The sequence below is a fragment of the Cyprinodon tularosa genome, unplaced genomic scaffold (genome assembly GCF_016077235.1).
Source record: "Cyprinodon tularosa strain WSP-4 unplaced genomic scaffold, ASM1607723v1 ctg26, whole genome shotgun sequence".
Lineage (NCBI taxonomy): Eukaryota > Metazoa > Chordata > Actinopteri > Cyprinodontiformes > Cyprinodontidae > Cyprinodon > Cyprinodon tularosa.
Genome location: NW_024038961.1, coordinates 2,407,539 through 2,421,327, shown reverse-complemented (window position 1 = coordinate 2,421,327; position 13,789 = coordinate 2,407,539). Strand labels below are relative to the sequence as shown.

General features: G+C 37.7%; 1 protein-coding gene across 1 annotated transcript in view; it reads left to right on the top strand.

The window, feature by feature from the left end:
- Positions 1–4,403: 4,403 nt before the first annotated feature.
- gabbr2 (gamma-aminobutyric acid (GABA) B receptor, 2) overlaps positions 4,404–13,789 on the top strand; it is a 271,798-nt gene continuing 262,412 nt past the window's right edge. Inside the window, exon 1 of the mRNA XM_038288754.1 lies at positions 4,404–4,718. Within this exon, the coding sequence (XP_038144682.1) occupies positions 4,404–4,718 (315 nt within the window). The remainder of the gene's footprint in view (positions 4,719–13,789) is intronic.

The window sequence follows — 13,789 nt, the reverse complement described above, 5'->3', positions numbered from 1 at the left end:
ACGATGTTCAATTGGTACCAAGGGGCCCAAAGAGTGCCAAGAAAATATTCCCCACACCATGACACCACCACCATCAGCCTGAGCCGTTGATACAAGGCAGGATGGATCCATGCTTTCATGTTGTAGACGCCAAATTCTGACCCTACCATCCGAATGTCGCAGCACAAATCGAGACTCATCAGACCAGGCAACGTTTTTCCAATCTTCTATTGTCCAATTTCGATGAGCTTGTGCAAATTGTAGCCTCAGTTTCCTGTTCTTAGCTGAAAGGAGTGGCACCCGGTGTGGTCTTCTGCTGCTGTAGCCCATCTGCCTCAAAGTTCGACGTACTGTGCATTCAGAGATGCTCTTCTGCCCACTTTGGTTGTAACGGGTGGTTATTTGAGTCACTGTTGCCCTTCTATCAGCTCGAACCAGTCTGGCCATTCTCCTCTGACCTCTGGCATCAACAAGGCATTTCCGCCCACAGAACTGTCGCTCACTGGATGTTTTTTCTTTTTCGGACCATTCTCTGTAAACCCTAGAGATGGTTGTGCGTGAAAATCCCAGTAGATCAGCAGTTTCTGAAATACTCAGACCAGCCCTTCTGGCACCAACAATCATGCCACATTCAAAGTCACTCAAATCACCTTTCTTCCCCATACTGATGCTCGGTTTGAACTGCAGGAGATTGTCTTGACCATGTCTACATGCCTAAATGCACTGAGTTGCAGCCATGTGATTGGCTGCTTAGAAATTAAGTGTTAACGAGCAGTTGGACAGGTGTACCTAATAAAGGGGCCGGTGAGTGTATTTTATATAGACACTATAAAAAAGATTTTCTTGATGTTTTACCTAGAGGTTTTATTTAGAAGCTTTTTGCTGTTTCAGTGTCTGATCTGATAAAAATCATAAATGCATTCCTTATATCTGGTGTTTTCCCCCGTGCCTTAAAAAGAGCTATTATCAAACCATTGTCGAAAAAGAGAAACTTGGAAAAATTGTTCCTGCAGAACTAAAGACCCATCTCAACCTCCCCTTTATCAGAAACATTGTTGAAAAAGTTGTGTTTTAACAGCTAAATACCTTCTTAACAATGACTAACTACTTTGATGTCTTTCAGTCAGGTTTCCGTGCCAACCACAGTACAGAGACTGTCCTGATTAAGCTTTTCAATGACAATTATATAAATTCAGACTCTGGAAGATTTACATTGCCTGCAATGTTGGAACTCAATCCAGCGTTTGACACTATTGATCAATTGATTTTATTGTAGCATCTCGAAAACTGGATCAGCCTTTCTGGTACCACCCTGGAATGGTTTAAATCCTACCTGAAGGATATGAACTTTTATGTCAGTAGGGACCTTTAAATTAGAGACCAGAAAAATCACATGCAGTGTTCCTCAAGGCTCCATTCTGGGGCCCCTCCTAGTCAACATATAACTGTACATGCTCCCCTTTGCTCAGTTAATAGCAAACAACAAGATCAGTTACCATAACACTGCAGACGACACACAGCTTTACATCACAATGTCACCAGGTGACTATGAACCAATTAGGGCATTGGCCAGATGTTTAGAACAGATCAATGTGTGGATGTGCTATGATTTTCTCCAACTGAAGAAAAACAAAACTAAAGTAATAGTCTTCGGACCAAAGGAAAAGAACTCCAGAGTTAGCCATCAGCTTCCATTACTACAGCAAGAAACCACTGATTATGGCCAAAATCTTGGTGTAATGATAGGCTGAGCTCCGACCCTTCAGAGGCAAACAACAGCAGTTACTAAGTCATCCTTTTATCACCTGAAGAACATTTCCAGGATTAAATGACTAATATCTAAGCAGGATCTAGAAAAATAATTCTTGTTCATATATATCTTTACGGAATTGATAACTATTCTAATGTATTCATAGGTTTGCCTATAAAGTTCTTCAGACTGCTGATCCAAAATGCTGCTGCCGCCAATGGTCTCACTAGAACTAAGAATATAGAGCACATCAGCCTAGTTCTAAAGTCCTTCCACTGGCTCCATGTAGCTCAGACATTTTAAAATCCTTATGTTAGTCAATGAATAAATGAATGAACGCATCAGCATCTGAGTAGATGACAGATTTGTTGTCAGTGTATCAACCTCCCAGACCTCTCAGGTCTTCTAGTTCCAGCCTACTCTGTATACCCAGAACAAGATCCAAACATGGAGTATTAGCATTTAGTTTCTATGCTCCACTGATCTGGAACAAACTCCCAGAAGATTGAAAAAGTGCTGAAAGCCTGAGTTCTTTTAAGTCAAAATTAAAAAGCCATTTGTTTAGAGCTGCCTTTGGCTGTTGAACTGATGTAGTCTTAGTTTAAGGTCCAACTGTTTTATTTGTTTTACTGTCTGCTTTTATAATTTTTTTAATCTTTGTTAGCTTTTATTCTCTATTTATTTTTCTTCTATTTTCATGTAAAGCACTTTTAGTTGTCCTTGTTCTGAAATGTTATATAAATAAACTTAGAAAATCATATTGTGAGTTCTTAACTCTTAAAAGTGATGTAAACACACAAGTGTATCATCTCATTATTAGGTATTTTGGAGTTTGGAGATGTTTAAAGCTTAGACATTCAGTTAGATAAGCTCAAATTTTACTTTTTTTTTAACTTTAGTGGCTTTTACTGTATATGGGAGTCACAAGACAGAAATGGGATGTAGAGAGAGTGGGGGATGACAAGCAGCGAGAAAAACAAGACATTTACTTTAACTAGATGCACTTTACAAATGCATACATATACATACATATATATATATATATATATATATATATATATATATATATATATATATATATATATATATATATATATATATATATATATATATATATATATATATATATATATATATATATATATATATATATATATATATATATATATATATATAAATATATTTATAAGCAAAATACAAAAAAAAAAAATTCTGTGCAACTTCAGAAAAAATATTGGATGTTATGGGCAGAGTTAAAATGAATTGGGAACACGTTGAGCGGAGCAACAGCATGACTAGTGCGAGAAATTCAGCACCATGGACAGAGTAAACGCGTCTTCACTGTCTATGGTTCTGAAACACAATGTAGAGTTTTACCCAAGATTTAGACGTTTGGAATGATAAGTATAAATTAGACTATGCGACATTATCACTTTAACTTGTCTTAAAAATTTGTTTATATTATCAGGATTAATTTGAAGTGTATTTTTTTGTTTTATTAGATTTTCAGCCTCTAACAACTTTAGTATACATTATTATTTCACTTAATATTCCTTGGGTATAGAAATAAAGTCTTAAAGAATTTGGAAGTACAGTAACATTTTTGTGCTCCTCCAGGTTGGATATTGTTTATAAAAGTGAGAAATCGTCAGCAGGTGTTACAGAGCGGCACAGCAATCAAATCCCAGCAGCCTATAGATGGGGACAATCTCATCCCGAGGATCAGCATTTCTAATGATGAACTAAAAATATAGCTGTTCTCTTTTATGTGACTACATCAGATGCTGATGACATGTATAAAGCTTCTTATATATTCACCCAGCCTGCTCTGTGCTGCTGTTGAACCACCGTCTATCTGCTGTAACATAAAAGCACAGTAAATCACCCTTTGGCTGTCAAGCAGTTGAGTCTGCCCCGCATAAAGCCTATGCAGCCTTTTCCCCCTCCCTCCTTCTCTCTCCTCCTCCTCCACATTCAGTGCTCCCTCTTGCGCGCACTGTGAGCATCAGCATCAGCAGCAGCAGCATTAAGCGGCGGCAGCACCGCTTCTCTGACGCACTATCGGAGATGAAAATCCCAGTCCCGCAGGCTGTCAGGACAGACTCTCCCGACCTCCCTTTTTTCCCCCGGAATTTTGCAATCAACCTCTCAACTTCAGCTTTGTTCATGCGTTTTTGTTTTTCTTTTTTTCGTGTTAACCTCTTACCTTAAATATGTCACTATCATTTGACTCTGACAGAGCGTTTAGCAGCAATGCACATTTAACATCTCTTAACCGGGAATTTACTCTGAAGGGAAGAACTGTCGGCAGAAGTAATTGATTTCTATGTACATCTGCTGGCTCTTTTTTCCCTCTGCATCGTTCAGAACATCTTGTGATAAGTGCTTCAAAATTAGGAGCTGTGTTAAATTTCAGGAAATCGTTTAGATGATGGACACAGAAAGGCTATAAATCTCCCTTCTCAACGCGACTCTGAGCCCTTGGAATATTCTTAACGGAGGTGTTGAAAAAGCAGAATTACTGTCTCAGTTGCCCTATACTGCAGGGTGGCTGCTGAGCGTCTTCTGCTTTAGATTCATTTTGTTTTGTTTTTTTGGGCATCTGAGCATCCCCAAACTGCGATGCCCGGGCAGTGAGGTACACGGTGGGATTTCGCTCTGGTCACCCATTCGCATGGCTCCAGCCCGGAGGGACTGCAACGGCTGGGAGATGTTCCTCCCAGCGGGATGCCTGCTCCTATCCGCTTTGCTGTTTCACCCCGGTGTTGCAAAGGTGTGCAACGACCGCACCAAACACGGACAGGACAACAGCTGGTTCACCAGGGACGGAGAAAACTTGCCCATAATGGTGCTGATGCCAATGAACGAGTCGGCCCTGATGAGCAGCATCAGCCAGGGGATCGAACCAGCGGTGCAGCTGGCCATCCAGCACATACGGGAGTCCAGGAATTACCGTTTCTCACTCATCACCAAAATCTATGACACTGAGGTAAACATGTGTGTGCGCGTGCGTGTATGTGCACACACACATTCCCCTGCAGCACTTCACTCTGTGTGTGCAAAGGGCTATATGCTGCTTCTTGTTTCATTTTTAGTGTTCATGCATCCTTGTTTTTGATAACAATGCTCCTATTGCACCAAAGTGATTGACAGCTGTACAGTATGGATGGTTATGCCATCCCTGTTGTTGATGTCACCATCAGCCACTGCATCATGTGTAAACACTTCCCTACAGTGGCCACAAGAAAGGCATTCACCAAATTGGCTTTCATTGTGATGTTTCACTCTGTTTTTATGAACGTCACTTTATAACGTTGTTTTTTTTAGTCACGAATCGGTGCATCTTTGTGGAGATTAAATAACCGCTTCTTATCACGCCTGAAGATGGCGGTAATTGGACGAATGATGTGCCCCTCTTTAAACTGAATCAAATCTCCCTGTATTTAAACTCTGCACAGTCGCAGTTCTTGGGCCAACCCCCACAGTATAGAGGATAGATTCCTGTTATATTTCTGTTGGTAATTACATTTTCTGAGCTCAGCTTCATCACGTCTAGAATTAAACTGTTTCAGGGATTTCTGAATTCCTCAAAGTGTGAAAAGAAGTTGCATTTTTTTATGGTTAAAATCAGTTGATATATATTTGACATCAGACATTATGTTTGGTCATTTGCAACACAATGTTTTTGTTGTTTTTGTCATTATTGAATGTTTCATCTGTCAATCTGTTTCTTTCTCTAAATTACTCAAAGCTTCAGACACCAGGTTCCTCTTACACTAGAAAAAAAAATCTAGATAAAGCATTTTTTTTTTTTCCTTAAAATAAATGCATTTGTTTTTGGATTGATGAGGTAAAAGCACAACATTTTGCCAATGCAACAAGACAATTTACACTTAAAATAAGAAAACACAATTGCTTTGCCTTATTTCAAGTGCATATTATCTAATTATCTCATTTTAAGATTAAATATACTAACTCCATTGCCAAACTATCTCATGTACCAACTCAAATTAACGGTAAATACACTTGATTTAAGACATTTTTATTTATTTCTAGATCGTTTTTCCAGTGAACACCTCATATGATCTGGAGCACTCAGTGTCAGATTGCCACTCTGCATTTGTACATTTAAACAAGAAATGTACAAATACACATAAAAAAAAAAACCTTTCATCAAACCATGATTTTTTTTTAGATGCAATATTACATGATGCATTCTTTATATCAATAATGCACACATTGCATTAGCTATATAGTTCCTTTAATATTATAATCCAATCCAATGGAAGCAAGTGATTTTTTTATTTTACTTTTATATTGGATATTTTGAATCATTAAACAACTATATATGCGACTAAAACCTATATTGGATATTTTGAATAATTAAATAATTATATACACGACTAAATACCAAATAGCTTTTTGCTAATAAAATGCATAAATTGAGCCTCAAAGGTGCTATCTTTATGTGTCTGTTCAGATTTTGAGATTTCTGTGAGGACTGATTTAATTCTGCAATAATGACAAGAAACCAGGTTGTTCCAAATAATATTCCAATTGCTTATCCCTGTAATGCCAAATGTATCATATTTGATACATACGGTTTCTGAAATGTTTTGCGTCTGACACCTTTTGCATAAATTAATGGTAAAAACTTTTCTCAAAATCCTATTGTACACAATTAAATATACCTGATAACAGCCAGTAGAAGACTACACAAAAAATAATCTTGACTTATCGCAAAGTAATAAATTATTAATAAATTAAAAATGTATTCGTTTTTTCTTTTTACATATTTTGTTAAAAGGCCAAATAAGGACTTCAAACCAAAAAAAAGTAATTTTCTGTTTTGCTTTATTCTTGGATCGGGCTTTAAAGGGTCAAAACGGTACGTGATTACATCACAGCCCTCTTAATGGAGTCACAATGGCCCCTTTAACAGCAATAACAATTATTACAACACTTTTCTATGCCGGATCACTTCCCTGCTTAACCCCCTCTGCTCATCCCCACTCTTGGCAATCCCTGCACAGCCCAGTTTGGTAGCAGTTTTTTAAAAATTTGTCTGGGAGTGGGGTTATACCTTATTTCACGCTTGGTTCCCCTTTGAACACAGATCAGAATTTCAGCTGGTTTCTGTCTTTCAGAAAGCTGTGCTGATTCAATATTTTTCAAATACTTACTTCTCCTTTAAAGCAACCTATATAGTTAGACTTAAGAAAAAAAAAATTATATATATATACAGTATTGACCACACCAACCAAGACTAAGTAGTACTGAGACCAATACCTTCTGGTCTCGGTCTTTGTGTCAGCCTCTAAAGCTCGTAGCCTTGTCTTAGTCTCGGTACTCCTTGGTCTTGCTTGGTGTGGTTTTAGACCGTTATACTGAAAAAATACTTGAGTGTAAAATAATCAAATATGGTTTTAGTAATTTAAAGCACATGAGACATAGATATAGCATTGACATTCCGATTAGTTTTTGCGTCGTTAATTAGAGATTAGTTACCTTGGTAGGACATTAGACTTATTGTGTATTCCCATGGAAAAATAACCATATCTTATATGTTTAATGACAGACAGTGGTGAAAAAAACAAAACAAAGTTGTGCTTTACTACATTAAGTCCACATTATCCACCAAGCTTGCTTAAATGCTCAATGAACCACATACATGTCTCATAATGGTGTAGTAAACACACTTTTTTATTTTAGATACCTTCTTCCATGTCTATGGTACCCCTAGATTCACATGAAATGCATTGGCGTCAGTGAAAATAGCCTAATTTCTTATTCACTCAATGAAAGCACAAACTCGTTGCTTTTGTTGCCTCCTAGCAGTGTGGCAGGTTTGCAGATGAGATTTGTATGTTTCTGACCTTTTGGTCACCATTCCTGGTTGATCAGATGAAAATCAGATAACCAGTTGTCTTAACTTTCCTTCTCAAGTTGGTTTCCTATTAAGTTTAGTTAATCTGTAATTTTTTACCATCAATATTAAGACTGGGACTGCTTACTGTGTAATTCAAATTAATATTTCTGTCCTTATGTTAGGGAATGAGACACCATAGCACTAAGCTAGTCAAACTATTGTCTTAAGATTGCATAAAGTGACATATCAAATATCTATAGAACTGTTTTTTTTTATCAATAAGTTAGCAGAGATCGTTTTGCTTTCTCTAGCAAACATGCCTGTGTTTTTGCATGTGCACAGGTGCGTTTGTGTAAAACAGTCAGACAAAGCTCTGTTGACCGGGGTAAGCCCTCAGAGGCAAAATGCTCAGAAACCAAGGGATTAATATGCTGTTATGTGAGGTATGATTTTTCTCCTCCAATCCCCTAGAGAGTAAGATGAGCTGGAAGCAAGAGGTCAGTGGGCCATCCTCGGACGGCTTGCTAGGAATGCCAGTGTTCCAATACTGCCAATCAGTGATAACTCATAAGACTGTACTCTTACTTGACAATGTTATAGTGAGAGGGTGAACACAGCAGAATAATATATTTGAACTCTTTCATGTATTTTTTTTCACTTAAACTCTTGCTTATCATGCTTTTAGACAACTCTAAAACAAAACATTAGATAAAATACGGTTATTATCAGCACTTTAAACCATCAGTGTTTTCCTTTAAGTAATAGTCTGTAGCAGGGGATCTGCAACCTTTACAATCCAGAGAGCCATTTTTGACTTCAGTCCAGCTAATAAACCACATTTAGAGCCACAAGCATTACATGACCTTAAAAGAAAAATACAATAAAAACTTATTTTTAATCATTATTTACCACAGGAGATTTGGCATTGTAAAAAACCACCATCTATCTTATTTTTTTGTTTTTGTTTTAAGGGAAAAAATATGTAAAGAGAATAAATACATTTTCATTGCTGAAATATGTAGAAAATTGTTAAAACAAAAATTTTCTTCTTAAAAAAGGAATAGTAAAACATTTCTGTTATATTTAGAGTCATTGTATTTTGGAATTCAATGCAGTTGGAAACATAGAAAAAATGCTAAAGCCTGCATTTGTGAGAATATCTGACTCCTATCTGTCTGTCTGTCCATCCATCTATGTGCTGGATACAATAAATGTTAATTTGACAGAATCCTACAGCAACTTATAAAAATTAAGAATTATTAAACAGGCAACTTAAAGGTAAGAGAGACCCTTTTCTTGGCTCAGATAGAATGCTATGGAATGCTATTAGTTATTAATGATCCCACTGACGTGTTTATACTGTCTGAAGCTTGTGCTGTTAAGAATTTGTCATCCAGGATTTCATTACATGTTTAATTCTTAATAATATATAGTTCGAGCATGATTAAATGGCCTGAGCTCACACACATGCTTAGACAAACACACACACATACATAGTTTTCTGCATACCACATGCTTATGTCAGAAAAAACAATACATGCATGAGTGCATTTGTTGCTGCTAGCAGCAGGCCAAGTGTGTGCCCATCAGACGTTTGTACATGTGTGAGTGTCTATGGTGCAGGCACTGGGATTTAGCTTGGCAGATGTAAGTAATCAGTCCCTGAGCAGAGTCTTTTTATCCCTTTATCCCCTGTCAGTGGAGCCACCGGTAGACTGAGCAGGCCCAGTCCATTTCCCCTGATGTTGTGGAACTGGGCGGTGGTGCTGGTGATGCTAAAGGGGAGGCTCTCTGGGGTTGTTCAGTGGTGAAAGGCCTGAGAGAAGAGGTTAGTTAGGGCGAGGAGGAGGCTGAAAGTACTGTAGAGGAAAATGGGCTGTAGATAAGAATCTTTGGGGTTAGTGTGAAACTATTGTGATCAGACTGACAAGACACCCCTGGGATGTATCAGTAATTTAGGCATTTTAGACTCAAAGCACAGCCGACAATGCCTCTATGGTTTAAAACCAGAGTGTTTTGAGGTGGAAAAGAAGCAGGAAGGATTATATCAACTTAGAGGCTTAACAGTAAGGCACACGTTGGTCCTCCGTTGCAACTCCAGATGTGTGAGCTTGGGTTTTAGTGTAACCAAGGACTGATACTGAAGCTCTGTGGGCTTAGAGGATCAAAGCTTCAGGAGGAACGGGAAGCACTGGAAGAGGAAGGAGAAAGACTTTTGGTGTTTAACGCGTGTGAGGCTATTTCACCAGCTAATGGAATGAATGACAGGCCTTTGATATCACCCTGTCAGTGGGGGAAACATCACTCTATATGAAATAGATGAGTCCTGCTAAAAGAATTATACCCCTTAACCTCTTTATAGGTTGTTATATTGAAGATGCGAGCATTATTCTATTTTATTTGAAAGTTTAGCAGAGCTGCTAAAAACATTTTCTCTTAAATCTTAAAACTGGGACATTGCAATGTTTGGTACTCCTGTCTGTCTATAATTTAATCATGTATCCCAGTTTATTTGTTTTGCACAAACAGCACCTCGAAGACGAGGTAACACATTGCACAGGTCAGTCATAAAGTTGCGAAGAAGTTAAAAACAGGTTATAAAGCAATATTGCATATTTTCAGAAATTGGTTTCATCTATTATTTGAAAATAGAAGGTTTATAGCACAACTGCAAACTTTACGAACAACTTACTACAACAGACGGCCGGGCATGGAGAGCGTTTAAAAAAAAAAGGGAATAAAATACCTCTAACTTGAGAGGAGCTGCTGAGAATCACTGCTCAGGAGGGAGAGTTAACACCAACAAGCACCAAAACAAATTGCAATTAAATATTCAAAGAAAAGCCCAACAGGTCATGGTCTAATAGAGCTTTAAACCAAGTAGAAGACACAGTAAAATTGTAAAAAGGTATTCTCTTCAAATTATACCAAATTTCACTTCTTAGTATATTGCTCAAGGCAAACTGCAGATCTCAATTTGACAAAAAAATTCCTGGAAAGACTTAATAATTACTATTCACAAATCCCCTCTATATAATCTGACTGCATGAGCCTCTAAGTCTCTATATGTGCAAATTACAGACATACTTCCAAAGACTCACAGCTGTGACTGCAGCAAATGTGTCTCTACAACATACTTAAACAGATGGGCCGAAAATAATAACATAGCACACTTCAGAATCTTTTAATAGATCTTGAAAACTACATACCGTACCTTCCCCATCATGCTCACAGTTAACAACTTCTTACTTTTTACTTACTTAAATAAAATCCCAGTGACATAAACAAAAAATAAAAAAAAATTAAAATGTTTAAGGCATAAAGATACATTTGCAGCAACTGTATCTGCTATGCGATTTCTGATAAACATTAAGACTTTCATTCAATACATTTTGTGGATTGTAAAGCTCAGGGACTGTAGGAAATGTTTTACAGTTGATCATAATCACAGCATGGAAGGAAGCTAAGGCACAAAGTCACTTTAGGAATGTTGAGATGAATTTGATATTAGAACGATAAAATTATAATTGTCTCAATGAGGCATTTAATAAAAAAATAATTTTATTCAAACAAATGAGCTAAAAAAAAACACTGAGAGAGTTTCATTTGATTAGATAAGGAGAAAAAATAAACTCCAGTACCACAGTCTGTTCACTGTGACATTATTTCCTCCATTTTGGAATAATGAAGTGCATAATATGTTTCGGTTCAGTCTAACAGCAGCCACTGCAGTAAAATGCATGCTCTGATGTAATGAATATACTTTGGATTTAACAGAATGCAACAATAATTACAAGGTAAATATTCCATTTTCCTTTCCTCTTAAGTAGTCTTATGGTGTTTGTATGAAATTGGCTGTCATAGTCATCCAATTACCTTTTGCTTTTCATGCTTTACATGTTTGTAATGATTATAATCTCACTTTAGTCAACAAGAAAATCAGTGTAATCCCATCACATTTTTCACTCCTGTGAGCACTTTACTAGGAACCTTTTTTTTTCCATTCTGTAGAAGAGATTGCAAGTTCAACTGGAGCTCTTAAAGGGATTTCACTTTTTATCTCCCATGTTACTGAAATTCTAGCTTGTCAAAGAAGAGTGATCTCATGCATTTTTAAAGGCAAATCAATGAAACCGCTAATACACTGGTACTGGAAGCTGGAGATACATCTCCTGCCCTTGTGTGTTACAACAGATGCATTTATAGCTTGTATTTATTTATAGTATATGTCTGGGTAGGATGGACCCCCTGAGACGGTGATGGTGGTGACCTATGTTCAGAGATACTTTGGGCAGATATAAGCTGCCCGCTCTATTCCTCCTCAAAGGGGTAAATGCGACAAGTCATGTTTGTGCACATGTTCGTAAGCCTGAAACCACTGTACAGTACACTTGTTCAAAGGAGGCTGAACGGCCCCCCTGAGCGTGTATAAGGCTTTCTGTCATTTTGTCGGAAGATGTTAGGTTTTAAGTGAAAAGGCATTACCATAATGGAGGTCACTCTGCTGCTAAACATAGGTCTCAAGTCAAAGCAAGCCAGTTCAGAGTTGTTGGCCCTCTTGCGAGTTTGAAGAAATCATTGTGGCAAAGTGGCAAAGCCATTTACTTTTCCCAAAAAGTGCATCACAAACTAACCTTTGAACTTTTTGATTCAATCAATTCAGCTCAGCTCTGGCTCTTCGCATAAAAGAGTATGACGTGCATACGAAGCAACATCGCATATGTCAGGGTTGGTTATCACATGCCAGATATTATCCACATATCTGACATCTCCTTAGTGCTGCGTTGTGACCCAGAATCAGCAAAGATCGCCTGCCACCACTCTCAGGGGAGTTTTAATGTTCCGGGATAGTAGGAGAAAGCAGCATGTGACAGTTAGGGTTCTCTCAAGGCGTGCAGAAAGTGCTGAGCGCGGCTGTATCTGCTGACCCGACACAGATAGTGGGGATCAATGTGGAGCAGCCTTTCTCATAGAATGAACAGGATCTCAGGGGAGAATCAGACAGTAGAGAGAGAGTAGTGAGAGAGATGTGTGGAGCTATTAGATGGAAATCCCGAAATAGGGTTATGTCATCCTCAGCGCAGGAAAGAGGAAATGACCAGCCCTCCTAATTCTTATTTGCTCATAATGTAATACCATTTGTATTATTTCTCTAGGGTAAAAAGAGTTTATTGGCCACTTAAAAAGTGTTTGCTACATGCAATGAGGTATGCAAAAGCTTATGAGATGATATGTTTTTAATCAGATTTGTAACGTTGCACATTTATGATGGCACAGTACCATGCAAATGTTCGCTTTCATTGATCTTTGTCCCATTTCATCACTTTGTCACCAAAAATCTCAGTGTTTTGTTGGGGTTTGATGTGAAAGGCCAAAACAAAGATGTACATCTATGCAAAGTGGAGCTAAAAGCAGTAAAAAAAAAGTGATAACCAAATAAATACATATGAAAACCTAAACAGCAAGGTGTAATTTTATTTTTTAGCTTCACTTTGACAGAGTCAATACAGTGTAGAACAATTATTAACAGCAATTACAACTGCAAGCCTTTTGGGTTATGGCTCTAAGAGCTTTTCACACCAACTATTTTTCTTCTTTAGTTGTGGACAATATCAAGCTTTGTCAGACTAGACAAAGAACAAGTTAAATTTGTATTTGTTTCTCAATTGCAGTGGATTAAGATGTAATTTTGGCATCCTCCAAATAAATACATTTGTGTGGTTTGATTTAAACTGCTAATGGCTGATATTTGATATTAAGATTCCCTCTGGAACTTTTTAGATGTTGCTCCACCCTTCTTAGCCTAAATCAGACATGCTTCCCTGTTTGGCTTAAGAGATGCATATCCACAGCATTATGTCGCCACCATGATGCTTCATTATTTAAATACTACCTGGCCAATGTGCAGGATTGTATTTACCCCTTTTATATGTATATTTTTTTAGTAAATATATTTTTTAGTTCAACAATTTTGGTTACCTGTATACAGTAAGAAAGGGGACCAGAGGGTGTTTGTTACAAATATAATCACACTCCTCAGCCTTCCCAGTAAGGTCTATGCCAGGGTGCTGCAGAGGAGAGTCCGGCTGATGGTCGAACTTCGGCTTCAGAAGGAGCAGGATGGTTTTTGTCCTGGCCATGGAACAGTGGACCAGTTCTACACCCTCTGCATGGTGCTCAAAGGTTCATGG